The 17,314-nt window shown below is 36.0% G+C and overlaps 1 protein-coding gene and 1 pseudogene across 2 annotated transcripts; both read right to left on the bottom strand.

Annotated features, from left to right (window-relative positions):
• Window positions 1–2,896: 2,896 nt before the first annotated feature.
• LOC143592364 (uncharacterized) lies at window positions 2,897–3,634 on the bottom strand. Its single transcript, XM_077072300.1, has one exon. The coding sequence runs from the start codon at window positions 3,632–3,634 to the stop codon at window positions 2,897–2,899; it is 738 nt and encodes a 245-aa protein (XP_076928415.1).
• Window positions 3,635–4,559: 925 nt separating this feature from the next.
• On the bottom strand, window positions 4,560–9,094 carry LOC143592368 (NAC domain-containing protein 7-like; annotated as a pseudogene). Its single transcript, XR_013145912.1, has 4 exons — window positions 8,946–9,094; window positions 6,529–6,713; window positions 6,093–6,364; window positions 4,560–5,276 (listed from the first exon to the last, which is right to left on the bottom strand). The product of XR_013145912.1 is annotated as an NAC domain-containing protein 7-like (transcript).
• Between the last annotated feature and the right edge of the window lie 8,220 nt (window positions 9,095–17,314).

Genomic DNA, 17,314 nt, shown 5'->3' with positions numbered 1-17,314 from the left:
GTAGGAGATGTCTGGACGTGTAATAGTGAGATACTGCAATGCGCCAGCTAGACTCCTGTATAGCGATCCATCTGAGAAAGGAGTACCCTGAGTGGCGCTGAGTTTAGATCCGGCTTCAACTGGGGTGCTAACTGGATTACAGGTTGACATGTTAGCATGTGATAAAATGTCAGCAGCATATGTGGACTGTGATAAGAATATTCCATTTTGCTGTTTGAGGACCGCAATGCCGAGAAAGTGATGCAGTTGACCCAGGTCGGTCATATTGAACTCGGTGGATAACGACTTGATTATGTTGTGGAGAAGAGAGGCACTGGAAGCGGTGAGGATAATATTGTCCACATATAAAAGAAGGTAGGCCATCTGTTCTCCCTTGCGATAAACAAATAAAGATGTGTCACATACACTACTCTTGAAACCACATCTGGATACATACCCTGCAAAACGTTGGTACCAGGCCCGTGGGGCTTGTTTCAGGCCATAAAGAGAATTCTGAAGCTTACACACATATTTGGGATGTTCAGAAGAGGTGAACCCTGGGGGTTGAAATATGTAAACAGTTTCGTTAAGATGTCCATGCAAAAAAGCATTTTTAACATCCAATTGATGAATTGGCCATGCCTTTGACACGGCTAAGCTAAGAACTGTGCAAATTGTAGTAGGTTTTACTACGGGGCTAAAGGTCTCATCATAGTCGATTCCAACGGTTTGGCTTTTGCCATTTACCACAAGGCGAGCCTTGTGTCTTTCCAAGGTTCCATCAGCATGAAATTTGTGTTTAAATAACCACATGCATCGAATGACAGGGGCATTACTCGGTCTTGGTACTAATTCCCACGTGTTATTTTCTAATAGAGCTTTATATTCGTTTAGCATGGCATCCTTCCAGTTAGGGTCGGTGAGGGCAGTGAGATGCGATTTGGGAAGTGGGGAAATGGAGGGGGAGGTTTCGGTGTTGAGTGATAGAGGTTGACGGGGTTTATGGATACCCGATTTTGATCGGGTTTGCATGGGGTGGGTGGAGTCGTTTGGAGGGTGTGGATGTGGTTGTTGAGGTGGTATGGGGTTGTTGTTTGACGGGATGGGGTCAGAAGGTGGGACTTGTGGTGGCAGGTTGAAAGGGGGTGTTGGGCCGGATTGGACGTTGGGTTGTTGGGCCGTATGGGATGTTGGGCTTGGTAGAGGATTTGTAGGTGGGTTCGTGACAGTAGGTGACGAGTTTTGGAAGGATGGAGTAAATATAAGTGGGGAGGGGTCAAGGAAGGAGTGGGTAGGTTGTGGTGTGGCCGGGTTTGAGAACGGGAATTTTGTCTCGTCAAAGGTAACGTGCCGAGAAAAAATGGTTTTGCCCGTGGATAGATCCAAGCACCGATACCCGCGGTAATTTGCCGGGTATCCAAGAAACACACATGGGACAGAGCGGTGAGCAAGTTTGTGTGGGCGAGTGGAGGAGGTGTTCGGGTAGCATAGGCATCCGAAAACACGAAGGTGGTCGTATGACGGTTGTCGAAGGTAGAGTAGTGAGGTGGGGGTGTCAAGTTTGAGGAGTTTGGTTGGTAGAACTTTGTGAAGGTACGATGCGGTGTGAAGGGCTTCAACCCAAAAGGAAGAGGGTAGCGACGCATGGGTGAGGAGGGTAAACATGATTTCATTTATACGTCGAATCATGCGTTCGGACTTCCCGTTTTGTTGGGAGGTATGTGGGCAGGAGAAACGAAATTGAATGCCGTGTTTGGTTGCAAAATTTTGGAACTCGGTGTTGGCAAATTCGCCACCCATGTCGCATTGAAAAGATTGTATTGGCATGCGAAATTGGGTGGCAACGAATTGATGAAATTGTGTAAATTTAGTAAACGTCTCAGATTTAAATTTTAATGGATAGACCCAAGTATATTGGGTAAAATCATCCGTTAACACCATATAATATTTATAACCTGCATGGCTCAAAATAGGTGAAGTCCACAAGTCACAATGTAAAATTGCAAACGGTAAAAAAGTACGAGTAGTAGAATCCAAAAATGGCAACCGTTTATGTTTGGATAACTGACAAGATTGACAAATAAATGGAAATTTTGGTTTATTGTATGAAATAAAATGCTTTGAATTTAGAAACTCCATGACATGTTGACCCGGGTGTCCAAGTCGGTGATGCCAAAACGGAGAAACTGTAGTGGAAGCAAAGCAAGCTGTGGCGGAAGCATTTGAAGTGAGCGGGTAAAGATCACTGGTGCTGTTGTGACGACTCAGGATTGTGCCATCCTTGAAATCCTTCATAGAGAAACCAAAGGGGTCAAATTCAATGGAAGTATTGTTATCAACATTAAAGTTGCGCACAGAAAAAAGATTTTTTATGATATTTGGGTTAAACAAAACGGATTTTAGGTGTAATGGTTTAGAGGGTGTGGTTATTGTGGTAGATGCCGAACCCATAACTGGAAGTTTATGACCATTGCCTACAAATATGGACTCTATAGGAGAATAAGTGGAAAAAGTATCAAGTTTATTAGTATCAAAAGTAATGTGAGACGATGCACCTGTGTCGAAATGCCATTGTTCGTTGTTGCGTGAGCCAGAGTCCAATGAGAGGGCCTGAACCGCATTCGCTAAACTGGTGGGTTCAAGTGGATCAACTCCAGCAAAGTGGGCCTGTGCCTGATTAGTATTAGAAGAGCCTTGTGAGGAGTTGCTGTTGGACTTTGAATTGGGCCGAGGTCCCCATGGCTGTTGAGCCCACGACTGAGTTGGAAAGGGGCAAGGGGGCGGTGTCCAATAGGGGTAATAGGCCTGGTGAGGGGCCCAATTAGGAACAAATGGAGGGTGGGCCTGATAAGGCTGTTGTTGTGAATAACCTGGACCACGATTAGAGGTCCGATTACCCCTCTGTGAATCTCGGCGATTATTGAAGGTGCGGCGGTTGTTGTCTCTGTTTGATGTAGGGACGGTTTCTTTCGGGTTGTGAGGTGACGGCGGAAATGACAGGGGTCGGGTTACGGGCCTCTCGTGCCGCGATCCGACGTGCCTCGGCTTGCAATTGTTCAACAGCTTGCTCCCATGGTGGGAGATTCTGATTCAGGATGGAGGCCGTGGTATCGTATTCCCGCGGGAGGCCGTTGACGAGATGGAGAATCCGTTGAGTATTGCTGAGCGGACAGTCGACGGCGGCTAATTGATCGGAAAGCTCCCGGATTTTCTGACAATAGGCTTCGAGATTGGGCATGGAGGCGAGGGTGATGTTGGTTAATTCGTGTTGTAGAGCCATTGCTCGGGGTCCTTTATTGTTCAGAAACAGAGTTTTGACCCGGATCCATGCCTCGTATGCGGTTGATTGATCTTCAAGAACACGAACAAGAAGGTCGTTACTGAAGGTGCTGTAGATCCACTGTAGAACCACTGCATCAATCTTCTTCCACGATCCATATTCTGGTGTGTTTTTCTCGGGTGCCGGCGAACCGTCGATGTGGTCAACCACATTGTACCCGGTGGCGTGGAGCATAAAAAGTTTAACCCATGTTGGGTAAGAAACTTCGATACCGTCCAGTACCCGAACTTTATTTTGTATGTTCGTTACGGTGTAGACGGGGTGGAGTGATTGAGATTTGGGGTCGGCTGAATTTTGTGGTGTTTTGTCACCCATGGTTAAATAACAGGTAAAAGAAGAAGAAAAAAAGAAAAAAAAACGTGAAGGAATTGGATGGCAGGGGTGGCGAGATCGAGATCAGGCCAAGGCTTGTGATACCATGTAATTCTGCGAATTTCCTTGATTCTCATTAACAAATGATATCCTATAAATAATACAAGGTTGTGAGACTAATTAGGAAATAACAATCAATCCTAACTAACAAATCGATATACAATAATTGGAAAATACATGCCAATAATACTGTGATGATATTATTGGCTAACAATTATATATGCATTATTAATTAATCGATTATATAGGGATAAAATGATGATAATTGCAAAGGAGATCTAATCAACATACAATGTCGATAATTATAAATAAAACTTATCCAAATCATATTTCCTAACTATAAAAGAGATGAGTATACAATAAAGCCAAACTATTATTCTACGTAACATGTCGAAAGTGAAGTTACTTATCCTTACGCGTGTTTTTTTTAATTGGGAACTTTTTTTCGGTTTTCATGGTGTGTTAGCTTCTTAATATCTTTTCAATGAAATATTATTTGCCGTTAAAAACGTACTTGAAAATTCTGATATAACAGGAAAGGTTATATTGTTTGTGTTGATCATAGATGTCACATGGTTTCCATGTTAATTGAACACATTCATATTCTTTCATAAATCTTTGATTCTTAAAAAAACATGAATCTGTCACCAGATCGGATTCATTGCATTATCACCGAAGGCATCTATGGTTTGCATTATCACCAAAAGATTCTTAGGATTAGGAAAAAAAGGCATTACTAAAATGAAAATCCAGAAGCACTTCCCTTGTTACTTTATCTTAACAAATTATTAAAATCAAAATAATATTTTAGACATAGCTTATAGTACAACAGATTTGATAGAGTTGCTTCATCATATTAATTTTATTATGTACAGCAACCAGATCAAAAGTTTGATATTGGTACATACATTTTAGTCACTATAATATGCCTCATATAACCTTTGATGATCAAGAATTCAAAGTACTCATTTGATAATTACTTCCAAAGATCAATTTGGCAAGTGGATGTGGATACTGAGGCACCTTCTGAAGCCATCTCATCACTCTTTGAATCGCTTAAAAGCATGTTTATATGTTCAGTCATTTGAAATGATGAGGAAGGATGGTTCAAATAATTATTTTCCTTGGTAACATTTTGTTCATTACTGAGCTGAGAAGCAACAAAGTTATCAAGTACTCGCCAATCAGTCGGTTGAAGATCTTGTTCACCATTATTATTGTTATCATTTACATAAAGCAAGTTGGTGTTGGATTGCTGAGTTGGGGGTTGTAAAGCTCTTGTGTAAGAAGCACTTAATCCGGCTGCTGCTGGTTGCGGAAATCTTAGTGATTCTAACTGAGGAAGCTGGAGGAAGGAGTGCTCAAGAGGCAAGTTGTAATGCATTTCATCAAGCTCAGATTTTGGAGGAAGTTGAGGCTGGAATGAGTTACTAGAAGTGTAAGGATGAGATACGCAATTCGGGGAATCATAATCGGGCATGCATGAAACTTGGTCGGTATACCAACACAAAGAATCATGTGCATCCATTCTACGAACCGTAGTCATGCGCTTCTTGAAAACCCTACACACAACCCATCCTTCTTCCTGTTGAAAACAAAGCAAAGATGTGATACCTCAGAAACAAAACATACATTTTGTTTATTATTCATGTTATTCCAATAACGTCTTGGTTTTAAAGGTCCCAGAACTTAATAAGTAAAATGAAGCTTCACATGTGAAACACACTAAATAGTCATTAATTAACTAACCCATCACTATTTCATATTGTTTTGGCAAATTTAAGGATTTTGTGCATTAAAAAGTGTTAATTAATCGAAAATAGGTTCTTTACTTTTACCACAATTGATGAACATATATAATAGCTTCCCCAAATATTGAACACTAAAATGGAGTTACCTAGGGAGAAATAAAATATGAAAAATGTGATATCCCAAGGGACGTAACTAGGAGCTTTTAGACCACATACCATATCACGTCACGTCAGTTATTATATACATACATATAATTTATTTCTAAGAATAATTAGCCTCAGCAATTCTTACTATTATACATAATTGTCCTATCTTTTACATTAATATTTCGCAATTAAACTATTCATTTTAATAAACTATTTAAATTTTAAATAAACATAATAAATTATATTTAAATACATAGACTATTATTTTTATTTATAAATTTCTTCATAATTGGAAATGAGGCCTACTATATTCCATCCTTGTTCAAGGATGAATGCCCAAAAACATAACAAAAACAAATGCATTGCGATGCAATGAAAGGAAGACCATCCTTGTGCCCACGGAAGAATGCAAAACATTACAATTGCTATGCTCTTATCATGTATAAACAATGGTTGTAATCTGCTACTACACTAGAAGGATGAAAAATATACGAGTAACTAACCTGAGTCATGGCGTTTTCATTTGTTTCTAGTCTATACTCATGCATGATCCAATCTGATTTCTGTCCATTAGGAGCTCGACCCTTGTAAAACACCAAGGTTTTTCTCATGCCAACCAAGTTATTCTTAGAGTATATGGCCTTGTCTCTTCCGGTAGCTTTCCAAAAGCCAATTTTTGTAGCCCGATTAGTGCGAGTTCCTGTTGGATATTTTTTATCCTTGTGGCTAAAGAAATACCACTCAATTTGCTCTTCGGTTCCTAGATTGCACAACTCTGGCATGATATAAAAAAAGAGTCAATGAACAGTATAAATTATATTAGAACAGGTGATTTAATTAAAGCATTGATAATCTTGCATCCATGAGATGCTTAACTAATGCTTTCTTAAGTTGTATTGCACAAGTCATAACATTTATAGGTTCATGTTGAATTTCTACCTTGAAGATCCCATGGTTCAATTCTATAGAGATCAACATCTTTGATAACATCAAGATCAATCCTTTTCGATGCGACTTTTTCCTAAGGTAGTAATCCACGAGTTCTTCATCCGTTGGGTGGAATCTAAAACCAGGAGGAACATGTGAAAAGGTATTCATTCTCTCAAAGGTATATGATCTCAAACCTGCAATATGCAAATGATCACAACATTGTTAGTGATTATTGTTAAAGAAGAGGTATTATGTCAATATAGTCTCAATCAGCACGTGTTAAAAGATCATCCAATAAGTTATATTGAATTCTTGATCGATTAGGCCACAAGTAGAATAAAAAACCAATGCAGGCAGTTGTTTTGATGATAACTTCTGGCATGAAATGATAGTTTGTTACTAAGCCAAAAGTCAAATATGAAGCTAATAAGTGATTTGCATTAACTCCTTATTATAGTCCACAACTAATTATCACTTAATGTGAAGAAATTGGAGGATATTGTCAATTGTTTTTAGAATGCCTCGACTTAGGCCACATCATACGCCAGTTTTGCATTTCTTGGGGCTATATTATCCCGTGCCATTAACTACAGTGATCGATGCCTAAATTGCTTAATTCTTTAAAAAATTGTTATGTAAGTAGAAAAGTTCAATAACAGAAGCAAATGCAAATACAGAAAGAGGAAATGAATAATATATTTGTTTGGCGCTTGCTTGAATAGCAACGAACAGATAAATTTGCTTCATGCCATTCCAAACAAAGTTTAAGTAAAAAAAACAAAGATAAATTTGCTTCATGGCAGCAAGCATTTAGAGTTTGCAGTAACTTCTAGTTTTATACAAATAATCATTTAAAGGAAACCAAAACTTCTTAACTATGTCATGAGTTGATGTCTTTTGACTTTCTAATGGCATCTTATAGATTTGAGACCTATATGAAGCTCAAAAGTTAGCTCAAATTAAAAGAAAGACATTAATTCTATTGTCTTTAACAGTATATGTCTATAGGTGTTTTCATTATTATGCATGCACTAGAACCTGCTAACTTAACATATAAAGAAAAAAGTTAATAATAGCATAGAGATCGAGCAACCTAATTTCTATAAATTCTTATAAAATACATAACTTAATACAAAGATCATATCATATTATGAACTCTCATTGAACCTAACACCTTGAGGGGAATCAGTATAACCAAAAGGGTTCTTAATTTTCACACTCACTTCAAGCCGTATATACTTGGTAACTAAAAACACTATAATTTGGTGTTTAGAAACGGCAAGCTCCTAGGAATGGAAGTTTTAACAGATACTTTATGAGATACAAACCCTTGACATTATTGTGGAAGACTTATGATCAACCTAATTACTATATGTTATACTAGGAGTATTTTGATTATATAAAATGATAAAATACATGTTTAGTGACGGAAATTATATTTTGTTCAGTACAGAAAGCATTTCTAATATAGAAGAAGATGAATCAGATACATCATTAATGAGGGGCATACTTGTTTAATGTTAGATAGGAGAAAAGATGGTGTAGGGTAGAATGTAAATGATGTGAACAAAATGAAATGACATGTGTGGACAATGTTTCTGCCATACATTCGCATGGGAGAAGCACCCTTTTCTTACTTGATTATCAAGAAAAAAACTACTCAAGTTTGCTTTTTCTTGAGAAAAACCACTCAAGTTTTGCACCACTCAACAAAAGTTAATACCTGAAAATAATGCATAAAAATTATACAACTTAACATTGATAACATACTAAAACGCCCCAAATTAAACACATAGAAATGCATAGATCAAATCAAGAAGTTGTTTTTTTTTTCTTCTCAGACGTCAATCTTGAAAGATCTAGCTAGACGATCAAGTTCAAATCAGAAATTACACACACACATACACACACAATCCATCAAGATTAAAAGGAGAACATATTGATTCCTTTTGATCAGGTAATATACTGTCAACTACAAGTTAATCACTTTTATTAATCTATATTTTTCTACAACCACATCTGTTTTGATAAAGCATAGATTGAAAACCAAATCAAAACATGGAATTAATATACCTAGGAACACATACATAAATAAAAAGACTCTTCAAACAAAGAAGATCAAGAAGAAGATGAAGCATATATAAAAACAAAACCTTCTAAATAGATCTGGTTGTTATTCTAGCAGTGGATGATGATTATAGAGAAAGAAAAGGCATAGAACAAAAGGAATGTTTGAGATCCAAAAGGGTGTTAATTTACTCGGGAATTGAAGTGAAAAAAACTTTTTGTTTTTTGCTGTCTGAATAACACATCAGATCCCGAGGAATCTAATGACAACAAAAACACAAAGCACAGAAAGTTGCTTTTTGGTTGTTTGAAGAACATAAACAGAAAGAGTGGAAAACACAAAAGGGTATATATCTTACTTAATTTTAGAGTTATATCTTTATTGTGTATATGAAGACCTTGATTGCCGGTAAAGCTTCCTGCTAAAATAAGGGAGGAAGATGATGCTGGAAAAAAGGTGGCGGTCATATACTAATACTCCACCACCGGCCACCAGCTACTGATAGAGACCACACCAACTCATACATACATACATACAAACATATATATATATATACATATATATTGACATACAACACACATAGAATACCAGAATATTATCTCTTCCTTTCAGCTTTTTTGAGACATTGTGTGTGTGTGTGTGTGAGAGAGAGAGAGAGAGAGAGAAGGGTAAGGTTTAAGAATGTGAAGGCATGATATAACTTAAAGGGCACCCACATACCCTTGTTTGGGAAGATTTCCTCTTTGGGGTCTTTGGTTCTCTTAAGACACTATATATTCTATGAATATTAATCAAGTACTATTATCTTAAACAGTATTAAATGATACATACTGGATGTGAGTAATACTTTTTTCTAGATTTATGCCCCTCCTCAAATCAAAATTAATTCAGCTTTTCCTTAAGATCTAAAACTTCGGGGTGCTTGGGATTGCTTATATGACCCTACTTATAACTTTTTCAAAAATTTAAGATGTTCGGGTAAGTTAAAAGTTATGAAGAGGATAAGTTATAAATTATACTTTTATAACTTATATATGACTTATGACTTATGGCCATAAGTTACAAGGAGGTTGAAATAAGGAATCCCAAACACCCCTTTCATATTGGATCGTTAATGATGCGAACTATAGTTAATGAATCACTTCTATGTATTTTTATAGTTTTAATTATTATGGATAATTAAATAGTTTTTCAAGATCGTGTCCGAATAGTTTATTATTTATTTAAATGCTTATGTACATTTATAACTACTTTTAAATATATCTGTCATTATAACTTTTATTTATAACATAACATAATTTATTTATTTTGTGAAAAAACAGAACTTTTACAAAGACTAGACACTTGAAAACCTTATCTAACCTTAGGTTCCAACTTTCATTTTATAAAAGTTTACCCCGGTTTATAACTAGAAGGTTAAAAAGTTTAGCTACAAAATATATTCCATATCATTCAAGTATACTGTAGTAAACTTTAGCTAAACTAATAAATGATTTACAAAACAAAAGACCCCTCATTTTAAAAACGTGTGTTTGATCCTTGATCTTGTTTCATATCTTAAAACACATCCATACAATAGTTAGCATTGTAAAATAAGTAGACCTATAAGAAACAAGCTATTACACACTAACTACCAAAATAAAACATGAAAATTATGAAACTGGCGTATGATATGTCGACCGGTGTGTCCTGCACCGACCCTCCTTCCTTTAGGCAATCACACTACCGTAGCCACTTCACCCAGCGTATAAACATCTACATGCTGGCATCTAATACTCTAGTGGGCATATTATATATACCCTCCATGAGGGTAAATGTGTAATTTTTCATCATTTCCGCTTGCGTATAACTTTACGGGTCATTCCATACAATCATACATGGTATCTCACTCACACAGTACGACACAATCCAAGTTATAAGTCGCCAGCTCATTTAGAACCACTATGATCAAACAAAACATCAATCTTTTCTTACCCATACGGGTCATTAAACAATTAACTTCTTTAGTATATACTAATGGGTCACAAAACATATGGGTCTCATTACTACAAGTACGGTGTCATATATAAGTTATACTACCTTTTATGACACCTATGGGTCACAATACATATATAGTCACTTAACAAATCACACAACTATCAGCCTTTCACAAGTCGTTTCAAGTAGTTCTAAAGATCATAACGCACACAAATACAATATATATAGGGGTGAGTTAACGTACAAAAATCGCTTATCGTACATTACATACGCGACTTCCTGCACCACCGATTGTAATTGAAATTAAAACTGCTTAGTGGCATAATTGTAATAACCTAAAAATACTTAACGCATACCCATCAAAGTCCACCATCGTGACCATCGTCTACTGTCATGAGCACCACCATCGTCTGTCACCACCATCGATCATTGGTCACATGTCAGTTAAGCAATTTCCAGTTGAAATTGAAATTGAAATTGTTGATGAACTTGAAATTGATCTAATTAATCATCAATTTGAAGCTTTCGTCGATCAATTTTGAGTTCTGGGTTTTGACATTAAACGTATTAACATTAAGTTTATACGATCTGTTTATACGTTCTGTTTAAACATATTATACGTTCTGTTTAAACGTTCAGAACATAATCAATTAAACTTTAAAAGTTCAGTACAAAAAGTTTATACGTTCTGTTTATACGTTTTTTAATAATGTTGTTTATAAGTTCAGTACAACATAATGTTGTTTTCAAATAATGTTGTTTAAAACGGAATACCTTTAAACGTTCTGACAAAAAAAGAACATCTTTAAACGTTCTAATACATTCAAAGAAGATCTGGGTGTTCAAAAAAGTATTTAAGTTCTGAGAAAGTTTAGAAGTTCTAAGAAGTTCTGGGTGTTCAAACTGGTAAAGTTTAGAAGTTCTAAGAAGTTCTGGGTGTTCAAAACTGATAAAGTTTAGAAGTTCTAAGAAGTTCTGGGTGTTCAGAACTTCTAAAACTAAAAAAAAAAAAAATTAAACACATGTAAACATGAAATTGAACATTGAAATCACTTCATATAATCTCATAATCATCAAACAATCGTCAATCGACCGTTAATTTGATCATTGATTCGATCATATGAACAAAAAACGGAACGTCTGCAACTGGGTTTACTCAAAACTCAAAATTGATTAATTGAAACTTCAAATTGATGATTAATTGGACCAATTTCAAAGTTTAATTGATCAATTAGTTTAACAATTTCAATTTTAATTGGTTAATTTTATCAACTGACCTGTGAAAAAGGCGTGACGAGGAAGATGGTGTTCACGACGGTACCGTCGACGGTCGCGACGGTAGATGCAATCATTGGACGGTGACGGTGAAGGCGTACGGAATCGATGGAGCAGAGGATCAGAACAGTCGCGTGTTTTTTGAAAATCGATGGTGAAGAAATTCGCGTACCTATTGTACGATAAAGAATTTTCGTATTCCATCTTTTACCTATATATATGTGTGTGTGTGTGTGTGTGTGTGTGTGTGAATGTATAGTAAAATTGTATAAATAATAGGCTCCTTCGGCCTGGCTAGCTTATTCGAGGTTGATAAGTGAAGATTAGGCTATCTTATCAAATGAGCTTATTTTTAGTCGTTTTACCTTGGTTTGGTTCAAGCTTTTAGCAAACAAAGCTCGAGAAGCTCATGCAAAACTTCACTCGTTTACACACCTAGGACCACGTTTATTCGCAGGGTATATAAATACCCAATACTCGACTTGTATTCCCCATACTCTATGTGTATACCCGATAGCGGATGAGTATTATCCAGTAGATTGTAGCTCCTTCGAGAATCAGAAAAATCATTTTCAAGTTTGAATTTGTTCATCTAGAAGTTTCAATTCTTCTACTTCATTTTTATCCAATAGACAGCGGATGAGTGTTATTTCAATCATCCTTAATTGTATGGCAAGTATTGGATTATAGGGTGTATCGGTGGCTGTTCTAAGATACCATAAAAGTCTAAGGTGATCGAAAAGGTAAATCCCTAAATATCTTTCTTCACGCGACCTGGTGTTTGGTCGACTAACATTTTTTTCTATTATTCATTTCCTCACATGGGCCACACATTCTTTGAATAAATATACATCGGTTTACTGTTGAATTATTTATTGTTTTCATGGCATCATAATTGGTAGTGGAATGTGGACCCCAAGAATGAGGGGGTAAATGATGTCATATCATACCGTGGATGAATTCTTAACGTGACGACTGTGGTCTGGGAGTGGACTAATCTTCGATCATGGTGTTGGTCCTTGGATTCCACGTGGCATAATTAAGGATGATTGTTTAACTATTCTGTCTAATTAATTTGTTTATGGGTTAGTGGATTCTTGTGCTTCTGCGTGCAGATAAGTTAATGAAACACTTTTACTTTTTCGTTTGGTCCATGGATTAAGGTAGGACAGTCATCTTTCCTTCAATTCCCTTTTCCTTTGTCGATCCATACAAACATAAAGTTATCACATTTTTTTATTATGGTCCTTTCTTTGTGTTCAACCCATATTATGAGAATTTAATACTAGTGCAATAAACTCGCGCGCAATGTCGTAGACACCGTAAAACTCAATTAGTATCAGTTTGATTTATTATAGTACGGCCTGTACGGTATCTACATATGCATTAACAGCCGGAAAAAAATCTCAAAAAATAAAGTCATAATATATTTTAACTGATATATGAAAAAATCATGATATAAAAAGTTTATAATTAGTTTGTATCTCCGTTTTAATAAAATAGAAAATAAATCAAACCATATAATAATTTTCTTTAAAAGAATAGTAGATAAAAATATTATTTACCTTAGGTGAGGGTTTTCCTAGATTAAAAGATGAGTGTATTCGATATGATTAATTTAGCCAGTAGCTTATTTGTAGGATTCGTTTAAAAAAAATAGTATTGTCCTTAATAAAATTATTTATTATTAGTTTTTATAAGAAATATAGTTAATCTAACCATGAACACGTACACTTTAGAAAAACAACAAAATAAAAATAAAATAAAATAAAATGTTGCTCTGAGTCAGACTCAAATCATCCAAAGGTTTAGTTGTTTAAAGTTCAAGTGCAGAGTGAGCTCTATAAACCCTCTTTACTTGTTTAGGGGTGGTATGCGTATTTGACAGAGTACGAGAAAGTAATGTATGTTTTTAAAGTAAAGAAATAATATGTACAAAATGAAATGTTGTAAAGAATGAATAGTTATGTTTAAAGAAAGATAAAACGAAAGTTTTGAAAGAAAGATAAAATGGTAAACTTTTATGAAGCCACATATATTGTCAAATTTGATATATCCTGTGAGGGATGTATGAGTACGATAGGTCGTTTCAGTTAAGGTTCGACAAATTCTTTCTGGAGCAATGTGATAGGTCATTTCAGAGATAGTGCGATAGGCTTCTTTGGAAGCAGTAGGACAGATTCCTTTGAGAACACACGGTACGCTATTGTAGTGCATTTGTGGTTTGCTAGAGTACAATAGGTAGATGTTCGATTTATGATTTTTAAGTGCATGATAGTTGCAAAAATCTAGTCATCAAAATGTTTTGACTTACTATGCATGATTTAATATACGATAAGTCTTGAAATTTTGATATTTATGTATGCGCTAAAATTTTACATGATAGTTGTACAATAGTATTAGAGTTCACGAATGTTATAAATCACTCAGGGAGATCACAATAACTGGAAACGGGGACCATGAGCAGCAAGGAACCATAAAAAATACTTCAATGCATCAAATTTGTTAAGAATGCTATGCATCGATACGAACGGACTTTAGGCTATGGATGGGTGATACATTAGTGGAGTTCACGGTTAAAAGGATTTGGTCTAAGAAATAAGCTAGTTGATTTAATCATAAGAGTTATATATGAAATTGGACATACCGGATTCCTTTGAATTTTATTGTTCAATTGGAGAGTACCTATAGAAATTTATTGCCACATGTTTTGTAAATATATCAGAATTTAAGATTGTAAAGCGAAAGTCTTGATTTAAAATAATATTATATTCCAAAAGGTCGGGAATTAAACACCCGATGATTAGTAAAAAGTGTTTAACTTGTAAAACCATAATTTACATTATTTTAATAGCAAAAACTTCATCTGAGTCATCAGATCGTCTAATGGCTATCCATCCTCTCCAACACCTATTCCTGATTGCCTGTAAAATAGTTTATAAAATATGTCATCAACACATGCTGGTGAACATGTTGACTATAAAACATTTATGAAATTCTTTAGTTTATACTTGAAACAATCAGCGGCCCTCTAGATCGAAGTACCATTATATCATATTAGTCCAGCCCACACAACCCTATAGACTGGCTCAATGAGACGGAGACCGAGTACCACACGTGGTGGAGTATGCTTACCCTCTGCCCACACTATATAAAGATCCAAACACAAGTATAATTAGCAGATTGCCAGCATATACTAAAGTTTTAGGGATACACTATCCCATGTAAACTTTTGTTTCTGGGTAAATGAATCGATAAAAGGAGTTATATATATATATATGTGTGTGTGTGTGAGCGTATTCACCTTTCTTTTGATTAGCGCTTTCACTAATTTTGTTATAAAGTTACCTCGGACCCATAGTATGAGAATAACCTTGTATACATATCTAGATCAAAAGATCTACCTTCAGACATTTATCTATTTAAAACATTCGGACATTTAGTCCTCTTTATTTATTTATCATTTATGAGTTATGTTTTTTCTTCATAAAGAAACGTATATATTAAGATTATTCTGCAAGAGAAAACGTCATTTTGATTATAACCTTCACATATAATTCTTTATGTTTCTAATCGAAACATTATTTTAATTATACCCCCAACTTATGAAAAGTATGTTTAACTTATCTCTGATCAAGGTATGGAGTATACCCCCGACTAGAGTATAAGACAAATATAATTAACTAATCGAACAGAACTCTTACCTTACACGAGTACATTTTATGAGATGCCTAGGCTTTAAGCAGGCAACACTCCTACTTATCGTTGGGTATTTGGGGGACTCGAATCGTCGAAACCTCTACTTGCACGTACTTCAAGAAAAACGAACACGTAGGAACATCGGGATCGTGGCACGCTTTACGAGGCTATGTGTGTGTGATTGAAGTGTTTGGGATGAGAGGGGACTTCATCTCGTGCCCTATTTAAAGGCAAAATTTTGTGTTTCGTCGTGTATCGCGACGGAGTTTAAACTAAGTTGTCGCGTAGCGCGATGAACTTTAAAACCCCCTCATAATGTTTTATTTTGTCGCGTATCGGGACGGAAGCTTGGGTTTGCCGTCGCTTAGCACGACGCTGCCCACTAGCTTTGATGACTCGACACGTTCACCTGCCACGTGGTGACACATGGCATGTCCTGTGTTGCCACGTGGTTGGACACTTGTCATGCTGGCGTGGTGACTACGTCGCGTAGCATGAAGAGGGAATGGGTGAGTTCTTCGCGTAGCGCGACGCCACCCATTCTTGAGATTTTTAATGCCCTTTTACGTATCGCGACATGCTTGTTTTTGATCCTTCACGTAGCGCGACGAGTCCAAATATTCATAATTTTCATTTCAGTCCCTTGACTTTTAAATATGACATTTTTGGCCCGAAAATTTTAGAGATGTTAGATTTACCCACTCTCGAGGCTCTCTCCAAAAGACGTACTGACAATATGTCAACGTCATGTATGTTATACAACACAATTCTGGAATCTACAAATCATCATTTTGACTCTTGCTCGTTAGCGAGACAAATATGGGCCAACATCTTTTCTTCGTGCAAAATGACAATGATATTTTTGTTTATGTGCATGTTTTTTTGACAATGATGTTCGGTTAAGGATATGTGATCAAGATATTTATGGAACTTTTTTGTATGTTTGAATGTTTATTGAATGAAACTATTTAATTTTACGAGCAACGTTGCATGTGTAAATTCAACCACTGAGATCCCCGGGTTTGGGGCGTTTCAATAGGATGATTATGCAATCTACTCCTTGTTTTATTTTCCTTTAAAGGTTAAAACTTGAAAACTGGATATTAGATTACAAAACTGCAACAACCGCATGGAGATTAGTGGAACCAGAAATGGGGACCAAGAGCAGCAAGGACTTATCACAACTACACCAACTATGTTAAGAATGTTAATATCTCGAAACTAATGACTCGAGGCTTTGGATGGGTGATAGATTAGAGGAGTTGACGATTAAGGGATTTGATGTAAGTGGCTAGTTGATTCAATCATGAGAATTATAAATATATATGACATGTTGGATTCCTTTGCATTTTAGTTTTTCGATTAGAGAGTGGCTATAGAAAGTTACCCACTCTCCTGGCTCTCTCTCCAAGTGACAAATTGACAACAGGTCAACATCATGCAAGTTATGCGGCTCACTTCCCGAACCGACAAATCATATGGGCCAACATCTTCTCTTGATGCAAATTGACGAACCATAGCAAGGAAAAAAAAGATTACATGAAATTTTTATCATAAATTCGTTTTACAACCACTAACTTAATTTGTTTAGCGACAAAGATGTATGACCTTTAATCAAATGGTTGTGAGTTCTAGTCTCACTTGAGACATGTAGATAAAATAAGGTTGAATAAAATTAGTCATTAAAAAACAATTTATTTACAATAATAAACAAATCTATTTATTCAGTCTTGTTGAGGAGATTAAGGTTACCTTGTTTCTTTAGATAAAAAAAAT

The sequence above is a fragment of the Bidens hawaiensis genome, unplaced genomic scaffold, assembly GCF_021521415.1.
Source record: "Bidens hawaiensis isolate Kalapana, Puna unplaced genomic scaffold, B.hawaiensis_p1.1 tig00040712_1, whole genome shotgun sequence".
NCBI classification, from domain to species: domain Eukaryota; kingdom Viridiplantae; phylum Streptophyta; class Magnoliopsida; order Asterales; family Asteraceae; genus Bidens; species Bidens hawaiensis.
This window is presented reverse-complemented; position numbering and strand designations above follow the sequence as displayed.